The sequence below is a fragment of the Nannospalax galili genome, unplaced genomic scaffold (assembly GCF_000622305.1).
Source record: "Nannospalax galili isolate Female #2095 unplaced genomic scaffold, S.galili_v1.0 scaffold146, whole genome shotgun sequence".
In the NCBI taxonomy this organism is placed as follows: Eukaryota; Metazoa; Chordata; class Mammalia; order Rodentia; family Spalacidae; genus Nannospalax; species Nannospalax galili.
The window spans coordinates 3,164,309-3,182,945 of NW_008357929.1; the positions used below are offsets into that span (position 1 = coordinate 3,164,309).

An 18,637-nucleotide genomic window follows, 5' to 3' on the forward strand; every position below is an offset into this window, starting at 1 on the left:
GCATGCAGCCAAGGGTGTTGACTGAGAAGCAGAGAGTCAGAATATGAGGGCTGGAAGGGACCAGGGAAACAGAGAACGCCAACTCCAACCCTGAACAGAATGGGGAAAACTGAGGTTCTCATAAATGGATAGGCTTGCCCAGGGTCATACAATTAGGTCTTGGATTCTAGGTTCTCCAAAACCCTAATCTCTTTACAGAAGTGGCATTCCAACTACTCATAGTCATCAGACATAGGCTCTGGGCATCCATATCTAGTATAGAGCAGCACAGACTGCTTGTACCAATTGCCACTTTTGCTCTTCCCTCTACATTCTCCCATCTCTCCTCAGAGCACCTGTTGGCCATGGTTCCAAAAACTTTCTTTTTTTAAAAAACTATTTTTATTTTGTATGTCTGAGTGTATTGCCTGCATGTATACAAATGCACCCAGGTCATGCAGTGTCCCTGAAGGTCAGAAGAGGGCATCAGATCCCCTGGAACCTGAGTTACAGACAGTTGTTGCTGCCATGTGGGTACTGAGAATTGAACCTGGGTCCTCTGCAAGAGCAGCCAAGTGCTTTTAACCACTGAACCATCTCTCCAGCCCGGTTCCATAAACTTTCAATGTAGCAAAACCAGGGTATCCTTCGGCTAATGCCTACATTTTGTTTCAGACTTCCTAGTCTCCTGGAATAATTTCAATTAGGAGTCCTTGTAAGTGAAAAGGTTGTTCAGAACACAGAATTGCATTGTTTCTCTTTGTAAATTGTGAATGTGGATAAATTTATGACACCCATGATCCAGATTCTACCAATAGTCTAATAGATGTCCACTCTTAGGCAATGTAGTAGTTTCCCAAATCTTGGTTGACACAAAAATTAGATTTCTGGCCAGATCAGTGCCCTTGTTTATCCCTAAAGATTACACTAACCCTAAGCACCTTTTCCTACCAGCTAGTCAAGGTGACATAGATGAAGGATGGGCAGTATTATGATGGTGCTTGATCTTACTGTTTTCTATGTAGGATGCTGTTTGGAAAGTTAGTAAGTCATGCTTGCTTTCTACTAATCTCCCTGGCTCACCCCAACATTAATGATGTTGACCAAAGGCCATGCCAAAATTGTCCCAACCAGCTGCCTTGTACCCAAGTAATTCACAGTCTTCCGTATCACACTGACAAGAGATTAAGAGGTTTCTTTTCAAAGGACAAAGATGAATATTTAGTTTGGATATCACCTTTCACATTGACCTGGAAACTGACTTTCTAGCTTCTGTTTGAGTGCTATGTTTGTTTTTAAAACAGACTTCTCAGTCACACCTGCTGTTGTAGATGGTCCCCTTCTTTCCTACTTTTTTTCCATTTGAGTGACTGGGAAACAAATGGCACTACTGTGGCTCATGCACTTTTCCTCGATTGGGATCTGGGCACCCTGGGGAGGAACTTGTCTACTTGTAAGTGCTCACAGGAAATTTTACTGGGAATGCCTGGAGTGAGTCCCCCTTCCTTTTCCTAAGCAACCAGGTCACAGAGTCTACTTGAAATTCAGTAGGCCCTGTGAGCCTAGGTACTCTGTACTGATAGGTCTTTGCTTTTGCCCCTCATCTGGTATTCATAGAATTAAGCATTATATATTATTAGTATGACAGAATTTCTTTCATCACCCAGTAAAGGAATTGATTTCTGAATTGATCTTTACTAATTAGTTAGAAAGAATAACATATGCTTTTCCTTAAGAAGATCCCAAAAGGGAAAAGTATTAGTATTAGTAGACATTGAGATATTTTTTACATTCCAAACACAATTACTTTTGTTTTCATAAAATTAATTTCATCTGTTATTATTGTGTATAGATGTGTCTGATGACAATGTGTGTGCAAGGACGTGCATGCCACACACGTGACAAAGAACAACTTTGTTAACTCTCTCCTTCTGGGGATCAAATTCATGTTGTCAGATTTGTGCACATGCCTTTACCCGAGTCTTCATGCTGCTTCACACAATTAGTTTTAATTGGACCTGATACTTGAGAGGAATTTGATTCTGTCATCCCCAAGGTTGTTTAGTTCTTATTAGTGGAGCTTATTATTCTAAGAAACACTGCACTTCCTGTATTAACTTTATAAGGCTACAATTCATTACTGTCTGTGTCAGTCACTCTCTTGTGAAATGATTTGCATAGTCCTCTGATGGTAGTACAAAGGTCTTCTGGAACTTTCTACCATAGGGTGGAAAGCTATGCCCATCTATCAAGGTCTTGGGAAGAATACCAGGAGGTTCTCAGGCTGCCTTCACCAAATGGTCTCAGAATCTGGGGGGAGGTAAAATGGGGAGATGGCTTGAGGTCACACTATGAAAAAACTCCCCTGCAGTGGCCATGGGGTTGCGGTTTGCCTTCTCTGTGGCTCAGGGAATGTGGGCTTCAGCCATCTCCCCTGCAGGCCTACAAAAATCATAATGCCTCCTCTAGCTGAATTTTTGAAAAACACACAAAGGACCACTTCTGCTGCCAGCCCGGGGAGTATCAAATGGCAAAATTTCATATTTAAAGGACATTGACATTTAAGATGGAAAAAGAATTTGGATTCCTAAATTAAAAAAATAAGTCCATGTGATTTCCAATTAGAATACAGCTATAAATCCAGTCAGCCACACGTCGGACTTGTTCCCCCTGGAGGAAGATGAATCGCTCCTCACAGGGGAATTCACGATCTCGCCTCAGAGTTTAGTCGCAGGCTATTCCTATTTCTGTCGCTACAGCTCTAGCTAATTTGGGTCAGCTGTGTGGGTAAACATTCGCTTACTTAGAGCTCAAAAGAAAGATCCTGAGATACCAGCAAGTCTCCTGCAGACCTCTCTGTGCCATTCTGACCTCAGGCATCCAATGGGATCCTGTACAGTGGAGCAAAGAGCCCTGGATGGTGCTAAGGAGGACTCTCTTCTGCACAGGGTTGGGTGCTTGTATTGGCTGGCAGCTCTGGCAGCCATAGGGTGGTAACAGCAGCACTCTACTCCGCTCAAGGGGACCCAGGCTGAGAGAACTCAGCTCCACTGAACAAGGGATTGAGAGGGAGACACAAAGAGCCACAGCCCGGGGACAGCAAGTTTCTCTGTGGTTCTCTGTGTGGCCCTGGGACTGACAGGCTCAGCATCAATTGGGAGCATGTTAGAAATTCCAGTCCTCGAGCCCCACCTCAGAAATTCTGGAATGGGACAATGGGGATCTGGGTTTGAACAAGCCCTTCAGGTGATTTTGAGGCCCACATTTGAGAACCATTGCTGTGGAGCCCCAGACTGTCATGACTGATTTTCAGTACTGTAGAAAGCTGAAGGAAGAGGGCAGTGTCAGCCCAAAGAAAGGAGGCATACGTTGAGGAAACTGTCTCTTTGGCCACTTCTGCCTGGAGTCATAGCAGCGTTGTTTAAAAGTGCTAGTTCTAATGAAATACATTGGCTAGTGAACTTATAGGGCATTAATTAGTTGAAAACAGATATATGGATTAATAATACATATCCACAAAGTTCTTTGGGGGAAGAAAGATAGTTATTTCAGACTTGAGACTCTCAATATTGTGTATTTAAAGACATCCTGGTTACTTGAGAAGCTAGGAACCATCTAGGTGAGCTCTCTCCTCGTTTTGTTACCTGCGTTTGGTACAACAAGCTCTCTCCTCATTTTGTTACCTCCTTTTGGTATAACCTTGAACTAATTCAGTAGATTTCCTGTGCTCTTGGTTTTCCGCTTATAAAATTGGCTTAATAGTATTTGTTCTTGCTGGCTTGCTTTTAAAGGCAGACTGGACCTTGAGCACTTCTGAACGATTAAGATACAGGGTCCGTATAGGTGATAACAACTTAGAAATCACTTTCTTTTTTTCTAGTTGATAATAAATTGCTCAATATGTACCCAAATTATAATCTTAGGGATCTGGAAACAGTGCACTTGCCCAGCATAGCTTGTGGTATTTAAGACATGGCTCGCACACTTGCAGAATTTAATGCAACATATGGCAATACTCTGGAATTTCTCCCCAAACAAATACGAAGACAAATTCAAGGTGTCTGTAATGAGTGTTTTTCTACTTTCCAAGGAACAGGAAACTGGAAAACTGAAGGAGAGATGGAAGAAAAGAGAAATCAGGACCAACCCAGGTGGACTTGGCATGAAAATCCAGGGTACCTTTCCCTAGCTCTGAGGTGATGTTAGGAAGAAGGGAAGAGGCAGACAGATTAATCCCCTCGTGCCGTGTTCTGCTCAGGCAGCCAACAGTGTGTGGTAGGCGACGTAAGGAGAAGCCAAGTCAGCTGATGCACTGGGAAAAGGCAGAGAGACTCTGTCCAGTGAGCTTCTCAAAACTATGGTGAGGCTGCATAGGGAGTGGGTGGGAATGGCTCAGCATTCTTCTCTCTATTCAGGAGTGCCACAGAGTTCAGGGATTTACCAAGGCTTTGCAGTAAATATGTGGTTGCTGTAGCTTGGATTAGTCTGCAAAACAAATAAAGGCAGCACCATTCATAGACAGCTCGTTGTATCTTGAATTCATTTACATTGATCAGATCATGGACTCAAGCTGCCCAGACATCCCCCTCTGGCCAGAGGTGGCCCTCTCTGAATCTGGGCACACAGAAGCCTTTCTGGGCCCCAAGCCATCTACAATCCATTCTGGCTCTCTCTTCTCATCTTCTGTTCCAGGAGGAGGAAAACTTTCCTTCTTATTTTCCCCAAGTTCAACCCCATTAGACTCTCTTTAGTAGCAGTGAGGGAGAGAAAACCATTTTCTCCTTCAATTCCCCCAGTACTTACTCTCATGAAGGGGTCTATAGTTTCCCAGAATTGTTAATAGAAATGATTAAACGGGGATTTGGGGCCCCTTCTAGACTGTAAGAATTGTGTCTGATTTCTGTGTGCTCTCCAGCAGATGTCTCATAGCTCCATGGCCATTTACTGAGTCTAACACATGCGCCTGAGCATGTTTTTCATGAAGCTTTGGAAGTGGTTAGAATGAGGTGGAGTCATTTAAGGTTCTGCTTCAGAGAGTGATGCTCCAGGGGAAAGAACTATAGGGAGGAAATATGCATACAAATAAGTAAGTGGCACCCTCCCAGAGGTTGACACTGTTCTGAAGCTCCAAGCAGCCTGGGTATCCTTCTGGTAAGCCTGAAGGGCAAGGGCAGTGAAGACACTCCTTTCAAAGCTTAGCTTTGGTGGCAAACCAGACAATTCCAAAGCTCCATTTTAGGGAGCTTGGGTTTGGGAGAAAAGTCCAAATAATAAAACCTTAGATTTCATGATGGTTTGGAAAATATGAACTTCACAGCTCGCATACACCTGTGAGAGCTATCGTCAGCTATGGCTCAAGCTCCCAAGCTGGGCCCAAGAAGCCTTTTCTCATTATTTAAAGTTGTTTTAGGGTTCTATGTTGGCCTCAGAACCCCACCGTACTTGACTTCTAGTTAAAAGATGGCTTTAACTTCATTCAAAGCACCAGAAGAGGGAAAACCCTAAACTCATAACACATAAAGAAGAACAAAATGAAAGCTTAGAGTTGATCGGCGGGATTAAAAATAATTGTTGCTGCTGATGTGGACTGTTTGTTATTTATCAGCATCCTCAAAGCCTTCATGATGCATGCCCAGGAAGAAGGAGTGGTCCACAGGAAAGTATGTGTTTCAGCTCATTGGGGTAGAGGGTAGAAACCTTGTGATGTAATCATCACTTTGCAATGGAGAAAAAGTGAAGTCCATCAGAGGCAAGGCAGTGGAGTTTGTTATTTTACAGTGAAACACAGACTATGATCAGAACCCAAATCAGTACATTAAGACCACTGGTTTATCCTTTATATTACCCAAGTTCTTCCTTGTAGTGCGAGGGGATCAGACTCAGGGGCCTTTTGTACCTGAGAAGTGAGTGTTCTACCAGTGAGCTACACCCCTAGCCTGCAATTACTTTAATTTCTAAAATTTTACTTGGATTTGTTTTTGGCCACAATAATGTAAGTGTTTATGAATGCAAAGTGATTGAACATTTGGGGAAAGGGGACTGGCTATGTGGGGACTGGGCATCTAAGGTTCTGGCTTCAACTCTGCCTCATGAAGAGGGGAGGGGGTTGGCATTTCTCTGATGGGCAGGCTCTAGAGATGACCCAACATAAAATATCGGCTGAAGCCTGCCAAGTCAGAGTACATGCTCCTGTTGACTATGTGATAACTCCTGACAACTCATTCACATAGCCATCAATTTTTGTGTATAGGCAATTTATGGTTACATTATAGAATTTCAGGGAGGATTACAATTATTTCACATCATGTGTATACCCAAGGGGTAACAGAAAGAAACTAAGTGGAGGTGCAAATTAAACTCCTGTAAGTTAAAATGATAGAAAATTGGAATGCTTTGGGCTTAGCTTTAGGACATTTGAAAATTCTGTTAGGTCTTTAAGTTCAGTTTCATGAATGTTAAAGACAAATGGAGATTTGACTAGAGGAGGCGTTTTAAATCTCCATGCTGAAGAGAAACAACTCTCCAGGGAAGATTCTCAGAGGCTTCTAGAAGCGATGAAGAGAAGACCAGGAAGTGGGATGGAGGCCCCCAAAATTGTCTTGGCCGGCATATATGTGCATATGCGCATACATATGCATACATGTATATGATTTGACTCACAGGGATCACCTGTTCTTCCTCCTTCTATACTTCCTCCTTCCCTTTCCCTTTTCCTTTTCTTTCTAACAAAAATATTTAAATAGCTCCTCCTTCCTGCTCCCCATCCTCTGTACTTCCAGGTGAGCCCTCAGTACCCTACTTTGCATGGAAGTTGCACATTCCGTCCCAGATTAGGTTGAAGAGCCTATCAGCAAGTGAAAAGACATCCTTGCTCTAGCTTTCTGAGAGGAGCTGAGTAGAACAGATCTGTCCATGAAGGGCCTGCATCATGTGTTAGACACACACTTGCACACTTTTCTATACCTCAGAAACCCTGACTGGGAGGAGATGCTGAAGAATGGAAAATCTTAATCATTTGCCTTAGTTAAAAGAACCATTTTGGGCCTGGAGAGATGGCCCAGTTGTTAAGAGCACTGACTGCTCTCACAAAGGACCTGGGGTCTGTTCCCAGCACCCACATGGAGGCTAACAACCATCTGTAACTCCACTTCCAGGGGATCTGACGCCCTCTCTGGTCTCCACAGGCACTGCACACGTGGTGTACTTACAGGCAAAATACTCATATGCATAAAATATAAATAAATAAAAAAAAATGTAAACAATCATTTCATTCTTTTCAGGACTTTTCCCTACCCTAAAATTGCCTTGATATATGCAGTGGGTCACAGTCACAAATTCTGTTAATAACTTACCAGCATTTTGTTAATATCTATACTAGCTGACTCCGAAAATCCTGGAAACAAAGTCTTATGAATCCATTCCACCCCACTATACAAACAGATGCTTGATTTATACAACTGACATGAGAGGTATTATTTAAAAACATATCTTAGGGATAATCTCTGTCTTTTCTGGAATTCTTCAGGTATTTCCAGATTTAATGCCATGTACCTCAAAAATACTCTTATCCAAATGCCAGCTGTAAAATTCAAGCTCAGGGTATTCAAGGATCGTGGGCTGAACTTCAAACCAGTTGTGAACTCGGGTGAGTCAAAAGGTTCTGGGTCTATAGCTTCATTTGTCTTTCCAGAATTAAGGAGAAAAAAACACCCTTGAGGCTGCAGGTTATCAGCTTTCAGTGAAATTGTCTTCTCCGACCTGACCTGTCTGCAGACTTTCAGCTTCCCCCTGTCACTCTCATTTTCAGGAGGCTGACTCAGCTAAAACACCGCACACAAACTTGCTGCTTTGTTTCCTCAGTGGAATAGTGTCACTGAAACAGACTTGAAACCACGGGAAGCTGCCTGCCTTTTCTGTGCTTGGGAAAAACCTCTAAAAACTTTTGCTCTGAAGCCACATATTGCTTACTATTTGGAAGTTGAGCCATTAAGAAAGTTACTTTTGAATTACAAAAGAAAAGGCTCAGAAAATTCTTTGTTCTGTTGCAGCTCTGAAACAGAATAAGCTAGAAAATGGGTCATAGTGTTCAAATACACTAACCACAGGGCAATCTGTCAAGGGTAGATTCTGGATATTGTATATTACACATTGAAGCAACAGACTGGCAGTATTGTCCAAGGACCTGAATTTCTGCAAGTATCATGAATCTTGATTTTTAATGTTATTTGGGAGAGTTAGTATGACCTAGACCAGTTTAAACTGTGATTTCATTCATCCAGGACACATTTCCCTTTATTTCCACAGATGACTAAGAGTTAGCTTTAATTGTTACATTGGTAGAAAATCTCACGTCTTCTAAAAGAGGTGATAATCCATCTTTGGCTCAGATTTTAGGCAAGAATTAAATATTAGACTATTTGTGTTAAAATAGTATCACAATTAAATCTTCCAGGAAGAAAATATTTGATAGCATTCAATTAACTGTGGACTCAAACAGCTGAAACCAAACCAAGAAAGCAAGAAAAACCATACATACAATTGATGTTTCTGGAAGGACTTGTGATCACATCCAAAGTAGGAGAAGGGTTAGGGATGCCCATTGTGAACCGAGTTTACCCCGAGAACAAATTGACCATGTTGGAATTTTAGAAGCAATCTCTATGTGGGATGTGGGTAAGGGCAGTTGGGGCAAAGCACCTAAAGTCTGGGTTTCTGCTGATGCAGATTCATAAGGACTTTGGGAGAGAGATATGCTGGCTTAGACTAAAGGGCTTCTAGGGACTTTCCATCTCCCAAGGATCATAGTACTGGGGTAGAGGAAGCATTTCGAGTACTCACATGGTATTATGCCTTGGTTAGCCAGCTGCTCCTGGGTCCTTCTCTGTTGAAGTCGTAACTGTAAAACTTAGAAAAGAAGTGTTAGCTTGTGAGTTGGGATAGACATGAGACTGTCCACTTATACTTTCACCATGCATTCCTAGTCTTCCTCATTTTTTTTTCCCAGAATGGCTTTGACTGTTATTGTGTAGCACCTTTCCATTTTTATTGTAGACAGAGAAGTGTGATAAAAGCTTGTGGTGTTTCCAAGCTTGCAGAACCCGGTAAGAGAATGCTGATCTCCTTTGAAGAGAATGCTATTCTCCTCCTCTCTATGACACTGTTTCAGGGATAAATTATTGAAGTATGCTGTGGTGGTAGCCTGTGATTTCAATGTGTGAAGAGGAAGACAAAGCAAAGCTATATAGGCTTTGGAGGTCCACCTGGGTTCAGATCCTATCTGCACCCCTTAATAGACATGGAGCCCCGGGTCCACTGCCTAATGTCTTTGACCCTTGGTTTCCCCATTTGTTAACAGGAGTAATGCCTACCTTTCACTGTTGTCATAAAGTTTGATAAAACAAATGTATGCATGTTGCTCAGCAGGGTGCCTGGCACTTACAACGTCATCAGTGTCATCGGTAGATGTTTTGTGAGAATTCAAATATCTATTAGAATTACACTTTGCTTAGAAAAAGTAAAACATTATAAATTATCCAAATATTCTATTATTCATATTTTAAATGTATTAGGTACTCATAATACAAACATTGTATATAAAATATTTATGTGTAAAATAGTACATATTGAATAATACTGAACTGTTAAATTATGAGTAAGGTATTTACAATTTTCTCCTTTCTCTCCCTCAAGAACATTCTGTCTTTGGAGACTCAGCTTCCCGTTCATGAATATTCCATTTGCTCAGGGAGATTATGAATTTGTTGTCATGGTTCTTGGCCTTAAGTTGTTGGGAGTAAGGATGTGACAAAATGTCTGAGATAAACAACTTAGAGAGGAAGGATTGGCTTTGGTTCATGGTTTCAGAGGTTTTCATCTAGAGTTGGCTGTTTCCGCTGCTGTTGACCTGAGGTAAGGCTACACATCTTAGCTCAGAGCATGTGACAGTGAAAGCAGCTTAGCTCATGGCACTAAGAAGTAGAGGGGAGACTGGCAGAAAGAGGTAGGGCAAGATAGACTCCAAAGTACCCATCCTCACGTGGCATGCTTCTTCTTGAAGGTAGGCCTCATCTTCCAAAGTTTTCACCGCCTCCCCAAATATCAGCTGGGGTCCTGGACTTTAACATATGAGTCTGGGGCAGGGGGCATCTCGTATTCAAACTATGGTAGGATGCAAGGAGTGGACACTTGCAAAGACAAGGATTAGTTCAATGAGCCTGAAGTGAAAGAGGATGTCAAGAACTACTTTTACAAAGGGGAAATTGGAGACAGGAGAACAAATGGAAAGGTGGCAAAGGCTGTGTGGCACATTTAATATTTAGAATGAAGCTTTAAAGCAAAGGCAGTTGTAAAATAAAATGGAAGTTAAGGTAATGGGGAAAAACAATTTATAACAATGTTAGTGCATATTTTGAATTGGATTCTTGCTAGCCATTTTTGAGAGAACAATCTTGTTTGAATTGCTTTTGGTTAATCTTGGTTACCAAACTGTGCTTCATTAGATAAGTCCCCAAGATCTCATGCTAGAATAGGACAACAGAGAAGATGGATTATTTTACAAAATGAATACATGAAAATTATGTGAGGATTTTATTGATTAAGCTCCCCCTTAAGCCAATACTTCTAATAAGAACAGTAAATGCTGAATAAACTATCAAAAACCACTACCTATACTATGCGAGGATTCCTAATAGTAAACATTATCAGGCCAATTACAGAGGGAGCCAAAGTTTGGAGAAATGACTTGACTCAGGAGTTCCCACTTTTGGGGCTTAGCTCTGAAGGTGACCTGTGGTCACAAAGTGACTAAAATGGAAAACAACTAAAACTGAAGAAGCAAATCAAACCACTAATCTTGTCAGAAAAATCAGGGATGGTGATGGAGCAAGCACCAACTCCTCAAGCATGATGGGAAAATCAAGCAAGGGCGAGCAAGAGAGGTTCTGCAACTCTGTATGAAGCCCTCTAGTTTTATGCTTATTCTTTAATGTTTCCATGGAACACACTATAGGAGCCCAGCAAAAACTGAAAATTACATTAAGATGTGAACTTCTGGACATACAAACAAGAAGCAACTCACAATTTTAATCTATCAGAGTTAATTGTCTGCTAAGATAAACATTAAAAAAAATCCGAATTCTCCAGATGATTTTGGCAGACTTCAGGGTCATGTACTAGATGATTTGCCCAATATCCAGGTTATAATCTAAAACTGCTCTGTACACAAAACTAAGCCATTGTAACTCATTCTACATGGAAAACACAAAATAAAATAAAGATGTTGATCTTGAGATGATCTCAGTTCTGAAATTACTGAACAAGGAAAATTAAAATGGTGATTTTTTTCAACTGTGTTCAATAAAGTCAAAGAAAGAATAATAAAAATGCAGAAAGATAATCTTAGCAGCAAACAACATATAAAAAGAAACCAAATATGCTACATAACCTTTACACCTAAGGCTCAGGAAACATCATGGGAGAGAGAACAGAAATATCGTAACAGCCAGAGGAATAGGATGCCTGATGTGAGATAATACATTTTAGACATAGGAAGCTGCATCCATGAAATCTCTACACTATGGCTGCCTAACAAGACCCGGATAATGACAACAGCAGTTGATATGCCGTTGTGTCTGGGGGAAATAACAGGGTCCCCTCTACATGAAGAGCTATAGGCAGTCACTGAGTGCTGAGGGAGGGAAAATTAATTTTCCCCAAGGGACAAGCTCCCTGATAGGTTATTTAATCCCAAGTGGTTAAACCCTAACCACATGTTCACACAAGCATGGTTAAGTGGACTCAGTGCATTATATATGTGTGTTTATAAATGTACGTACGTATATGTAACAATAATCAGAGACAAGGACAAGAAATTGAGGGGGAGTTGGGGGACATGGGGAGAGGTAAGGGGAGTGGAAGTGGTAGAAATGATGCAAATATAACACTTTTATAAAAGTCTAAAAGTGATATATGAAAATAGAAAAAAGAAACCAAATAAGAATATTAAAAACTTAACAATAGACTGTCTGAAATGAATACTTTACTGAACAGGTTTGTTAGAGTAGTGACTATCAAAGAACTGAGTGGGTAGACTCAGACATGTCAAATGGAAGAGGAGAGAAAAGATGCAGTACAGTGGGCAGATCCTTGTGGTGTCTGCAGTAACATCCAAATATCTAATGCCAAGGAATTAGAGTGCAGAGGAAGAAATGATGGCCAAACAGCGGGTTGTAAATTGGCGATGCCAATCTGAATAGCCACAGGCTTCTTATCAGAACCCTAGGTAGACGGAAGATAAGAAACACAATCCAAAACAAAACAAAGGAGCTCTCTCGGCCTGAATAGAAACAGTCCTGCAGTGATGAAGGTGATATCAAGCTACATTCAGATAAAGGACAGTAAAACAATAGTTTGCCCACTCATGTGACTGCAAGAGTTGATTAAGGAAAATGTACAGGCTGAAGGGAAAACTGGATAGTCAGGAATAAGAATAGTAGAAATTCTAACTATCTAGATAAATATTATAGCTTTATCCTCTTCTTGTTAATTAAAAAAATATGCAAGTATTCAGAGTAAAACCATGGTACTGCCCTGTGGTGTTCTTGCAGCAGAAAGATGTCCTACAGTTTCAGAGAGGCTGTAGCACAAAGGAGCCTGCTGTCATTTGGGACTTGAACTTCTCAGAAAGATCCACCTGCTGAAGATTTGGTTTGGGGCCTACAGGATGTGGGAGGTGGTAGAATCTTTAGAAGGCAGAACCCAGTTAAAGGAAGTTAGGTCACTGTGGGGCGTGCCCTTGAGGGGGATATGGGGTCCTTGGCCCCTTCTCTGTCCTCTGCTTCCTGCTGCCACGAGACGCATTGCCTCCTTTGCCACATGCCCTTGTAATGAAGATACCTCATTACAGGCCCAAAACAACAGGGCCAAGCGATCATGGACTAGAATCTCTGAGATTGTCCAAATAAGTTGATTATCTTTGTTACATTAAAATGTTGACTAAAATGGGCCTTTATGACTACAAAGTTTCTATAATTTACATATTGTGGTGTGAATTCACATTAAAAAAATAATTGTGTGCTTTATAAGCCCTAGAGCATTCAATTTAAAAAAGCAAAGAAATATAACTTTAACAACCAATAAAATGAAATGCTAAAAAGATTAAAATAACCCCAAAGAAGGTTTAAAAGGGAAACATTGGGAAAAAAAGATAGAGGGGGTAACAGAAGGCAAACAATAAAATGGTAGCTTTAAATTTCACCACATCAACAATAGGATTAAAAATTAATGGTGAAAGACCCAAAAGACAGATTCTTAGCCACGTATGTCGGCACATACCTTTAATGCCAGCACTTGGGAGGCAGAGGCAGGTAGACCTGCACGAATCTGAGGTCAGCCTGGCATACAAAGCAAGTCATAGGCCAGCCAGGGCTACAAAGTGAGACTCTGTCTCTAACAAAACAAAATGAAAGAACAAAACAACCACACCAAACCAAACCAAACCAAAAGACAATGAGGATAGATTTTAAAAGAGTGACATTTAATTATATATTGTGTACAAAAAAATACTTTATCTATGGAGATTCTGAGTAAAATAAATTGAGAAAAGTCATACCACTCAAGTTGTGTCAAAAGGGTAGAGTGATTATTTGAATATCACATGAAATAGACATCAGGTCAAAGAGCATTACCAGAGATAAAAGAGTGATAAAGGTTTAGGGGCTGGCGAGATGCTTCAGTGGGTAAAGGTACGTGCCACCAAGGTTGAGGACCTGAGTTTGATCCCTGAGCCCCACAGGGTAGAAGAAGAAAACCGACTTCCACAAGTTATCCTCTAACTTCCACACATGAACCATGGCACATGCCACACACATGCATATACACATACACATACACACACATGCACACCTAAATAAAAATGTAATGAAAAACTCTGAAAAGTGTGACATTTTATAATTATAAAAAAGACAATCATTAGGAAGACATAACTGTAATAAGTATATACTCTCTCAACATTTTATTAAACTAGATGAAAAAAGAAACCCCTGTTGGCACAGAGGACATGAACAATATTTATTTTATACCATCATACCTTAAGTGATTTATATCTTGATTGAATTGCAGATTACCATCCCCAACAGCAGCACAACATTCTTTGAAGGTACATGTGGTATATTCACTGAGCTGTGCTAGGCAATAGGTTTCACCAAGCTGAAGGATTTAAGAGCATGGGTGTATGCTCTCTGATCAGACTGGATTGATCAGCAACCAAAGCAATATGTTATTAAGGAAAACATTTGGCAACACATTTTAAATAATTCATTGGCCGAAGAAGAAATCGCAAGGAAATTAAAAAGTATTTTAACCTGAATTACAATAAATAGCTAATATGTTATAATTTCTGGACTATAGTAAATAGCACTGTCAAGGGGAGGCTCAGAGCTTTAAATGCTCACATTGGAAAATAATAAAGACAATATCAGGGACCTAAGATTCTTCCTTAAGAAGACAAAAAATACATTCAAAATAAGGAATAAAGTAATAAAAAATTAGAACAGAAATCTTCAAGGGAGAAAACACATACAGTAGAGAAAATTAGCAAAGCTAAAAGAAGATCCCTCGCAAAGACCGACAAAAAAATCAACAAACCTCCATCTAGACAGATCAAGGAAAAAGAGACAAAATAAAAGTGGCCTATGTTAGAAATAAAAAATGTAAACTAACTACATATCATAGATGTTAAAGAGATAAGATGCTATCATTACAAAATTCGTACCAATAGCTTTAACAACTCAAATAAATGGATAAATGTCTTGGAAACTACAGTTGATCAAAACTGACACAAGAAGCAAAGTCTGAATAACATTTATTTTTTAAAAATTGCTTTGATTTTCAGTACCCTTCTCCCTCTGTACACTGATAAACATCTCCAAGCCTACATGGTTTTACTAGTGAATTTTATCAAAATATTGCTACAAGAATAAGTTATCTTCCAAGTTCTCCATCAAATTGCCTTCTTATTCACTATCAAGGATTTTTTTTTTTTTGGTCTTTTTGAGATGGGGTCTTCCTGTGGTCCCAGCTGGCCTAGAACTTGCAATGTAGACCAGGCTGGCCTTGAACGCACGGAGATCTACTTGCCTCTGCCTCCATGTCCTGGGTTTAAAGGTGGGCGCCCCCATACCCTGCACTGTTATGGATTTTTACCCAACAAAATGTTTTAGTAATCTTCCTTGGTTAGGATTTGAAGTCTGCTTTAATTCTTGGAACAGGAAATGATTTTGACTTAGATTGAGCTGGGTAAAGATAATTACAATAGAAACAAAGAAAAGAGAAAAATCTAGAGACATTTTGAACAAAAAAGAAGGGGAGGAAGTTGGTGATGAGAGAGAGGAGAGAAATATACCTTGCCCTCTCTCAAAGGGCTATTAGTGTGAGATTATTCAACATGCTGTAGAAATTCAAGGTTTCCTTGATATCAGAAACCAGGTCTGCATATAAAAAAAGTTTTCCAACTGTGAACTTAAAAATTTACTGCCACTTTTGAAAGAGATGTATCTTTGCTCTGGAAATTGTTATTGAATATATTAAAGCTGTAATGAAACACTTCTTCTAATCATGTGGTTACTACATAAATAATTTTTAAAAAACTGTAATATATATAAAAAAAGGTTTTCCTTGGGAATGGACCCATGGCATCCATCAGATTCCCAAACACAGCCAAGGGCTCCAAAATTTAAGAGCACTAATGCAGAAGTCTGGAAATTTTAGAATTATGAGAATGTGCTCTAGCGTTACATTATTATGAGATTGGCAAACTAATCTTAAAAAATATTATGAGCTTAAGTTTGGACAATCTGAATTTTGCAGGTCCTGATAAATGGTAAATGAGGTGTCCTGTAACTGTAGGGCTGGAAAAAGTCGAGAGGTCAGGGACAGGACACTGACTCTGGGCATCATCTTGGAATACCATGCTACGTAAATCTTTTAGTAGAATTCCTAAAGCAAGAGGGATAGATTATCAGAGGAAAAAGAAGATAAAAAGAAAATAGTGATAAAGTTGCATTACAAATAGAGAAAGAGAGTAGTTTAAAAAAGAGCAGAGAGAATGCAGAACATTGTGTATATCTGTTCTAGTAGGGAGAAACCTTTGTGGAAATGGCTTCATCCATTTCCACTCTCCTCTTTTCCTTTTAAAAAAACCATTTTCAATTTTTTAAGTTATAAAGACCGAACATTCAGTCATTATATACATTGGTCCATTAAAAAGCTATCTGATTGCCTTTCATGCAAAAGGTGCTGTTTACTGTTAGCACGTAGTGAAGAACACAGGTTCTGTTATTCTCATGCCTAGAACATGCTAGTTGATAAACTCAATTTTCCTTGATTATCAAATCTTTTTAGTCCTCCCCGTAGCCCCATTTTCTTTTGCTTCTCTAAGTATCATCCTTATTTTGGAATAACCCACCCCTCCCAAAGAGTTTTGTTCTCAAGAACTCTGTTAATCCTCTAAAAGGATAAAATTGCTGACTTGTATCCAATGCATATTTCTGTGGATTGGTTTATGAGTTCTGTCAGATTTTTGGAAGTCTTTGGAATCTTTGAAAGTTAAGAATTGTTAGTGCAGACCTAGCTCATATCGGCTCATGTGCTTATTAGCAGGCTGCCTCCTGGCACCACCCATACTATTACACTATCAGCATTACCCAGGGTGTTTCCCTGAAGGTTAAATTTCATAGATTGCTTTGTGCAGTTTCACTGGTGGCCTCTTCCTTCTGTTTCTCCAACTCCATCACTCCTTCTTCTCTTTCTCTTTCTTCCTCTTTCTCCTCCCTGTCCTTCTGTTCCCCCGCCCCTTGCCCTTCCCTGCCTCCTTGTTCTCTCTCTCCCTCTCCTTATTGTATCGGACATTATTCTTTTCTTTTACACCAGCATTATTTCCCACATAGACCTTCTTCTCCATCAGTCCTACATGCTTGTAGCCCTGCCTTTGATGATGAAGATGATCTTCCATGTGGACTTTGGTATGGCTTGAGGCTATAATTCTAATTTATCACAATTTTAATTGAGTAGTTAGTAAACCATATATTTATAAAATAATTTCCTTTGTTCACTGATTTGAAAGTCACCTTCATTTATGGAAGCTTTAATTTCAGTCATGATCTGGTTTTAGGAGCTAAAGTCTATAATTGAGCTAAATTATATTTTGCATCATTTTTTTTCTTTTTTTTAGCAGCAAAAGTACTAAATATTTTCTGTTTCCAGGTACACACTTATTTTTGTAAATAACAGAAATGAGAGAAAAGTCTACATTCACACTAAAAAGAGTAGTCTTTAGCTCTTGTAACTAATCTATGAGGCAGAAAAAGTAATTGAAAATTGTGCCAAAGATCCTCCATGGCTAAAGGCAGGTCTAGATCAGTCTAATAGGGCAGTTAGCTGAAGTATGGGGAGAGGTAGCCTCTACCCTTGTGCCATGCTCCTGTTTGCATTGGATAAAGGTTGGGTGTAGGGACTGGGTCTGTGCTTCCAGCTGGGAAGAGCATATTTGGTGTCTTGGGAGATACAGCTGGGCCCCAGATTGTTGGCAGTGCCCCACAGGATCAGGATCTTTCATTGTCTGAACCTCACTAGTGACTCATCTTGTCTCCCCAACCTTCACACTTCCCAAATCATCAAATACAGGTCCCATTGATGTGGTGTCTTTTCTCTGCTTGCAGTGCTTGCCTATGCCCAGGCCTAGTACACATGGAGGGTAGAAAGCACATGTACAGCTGAGAATCACCCAACCTGGAGGAATGTCCATATCAGTAAAGTAAGATTCCAAACTTACCAGAGGACAGAATGTAAACTAAAGGTAATGGAGAACCAAGGGAGAATCCCTTCTCAAAGACACACAAGAGGGCTCTCATCATTGGAAAATGATGGGCCAACTACCTCTCAACCACCTAGAAGGCTATGTCAGTAAATAAAGATCAAGTGGTAGTAGGAAGAAAGGGGAACTCTCTCGAGGCTTGGTGTGAATATAAAATGGTATAGCTGCCGTGGAAAACTTAAACATAGAATTACTATATTGTCCAGAATTGGTAACTCAGATCAGATACACAAAGACTTGAAGGCAGATTTTTAAAGGTGCTTTTACACCCATGAACATAGCAAAATTTTTTACAGTATCCAAAAAGTGGAAGCTTATGCTTACTGTCTATCAATGATGAATGACCCTGGTGTGTCAACACTGTGGGATATTATTCAGCCTTACAAAGGAAGGAAATTACAACACATGATACCACACAGATAAACCATAAGGACATTATACTAAGTGAAATGTGCCAGTTACAAAACGTTAAACACTGTGTGATTCCATTTTGAGAGTAGTTGATTTATACAGACTAGGGGCTGTAGGCAGGAGGGATGGGGAGTTATTATTTAATGAATTCACATATGATGGTTGCACAGCATTGTGAGCATACTTAAGGCCACTTAGTTGTACATTTAAAATGATTAAGGTGGTAAATTTTATGTCAGGTGTACATTATTATAATTAAAAATATCAATGACCTCAGGAGCAGGGGAGATGGTTCAATGATTCAGAGTGTGTACTTGGGGCTGGAGAGATGGCTCAGTGGTTAAGAGCACTGACTGCTCTTGCAGAAGACCTGGGTTT

The 18,637-nt window shown here is 40.1% G+C and overlaps 1 protein-coding gene across 3 annotated transcripts in view; it reads right to left on the reverse strand.

Moving 5' to 3' along the window:
* The window catches only part of Myocd (myocardin), a 105,144-nt gene that overhangs the window by 56,181 nt on the left and 30,326 nt on the right, over nt 1-18,637 (reverse strand). Inside the window, exons 2-3 of one of the 3 annotated variants that reach the window (XM_017795071.2) lie at nt 8,818-8,883; nt 4,421-4,464 (exon numbers count right to left, since the gene is read on the reverse strand). Coding sequence is in view for 1 of the 3 variants with exons in the window: in XM_017795070.1 (XP_017650559.1) it covers nt 8,818-8,883 (66 nt within the window). In the remaining 2 variants the exon portion in view is untranslated. Of the gene's footprint in view, nt 1-4,420; nt 4,465-8,817; nt 8,886-18,637 lie in introns of those variants that run through there. The other 2 variants (XM_017795070.1, XM_017795072.1) reach the window with 2 other exon arrangements.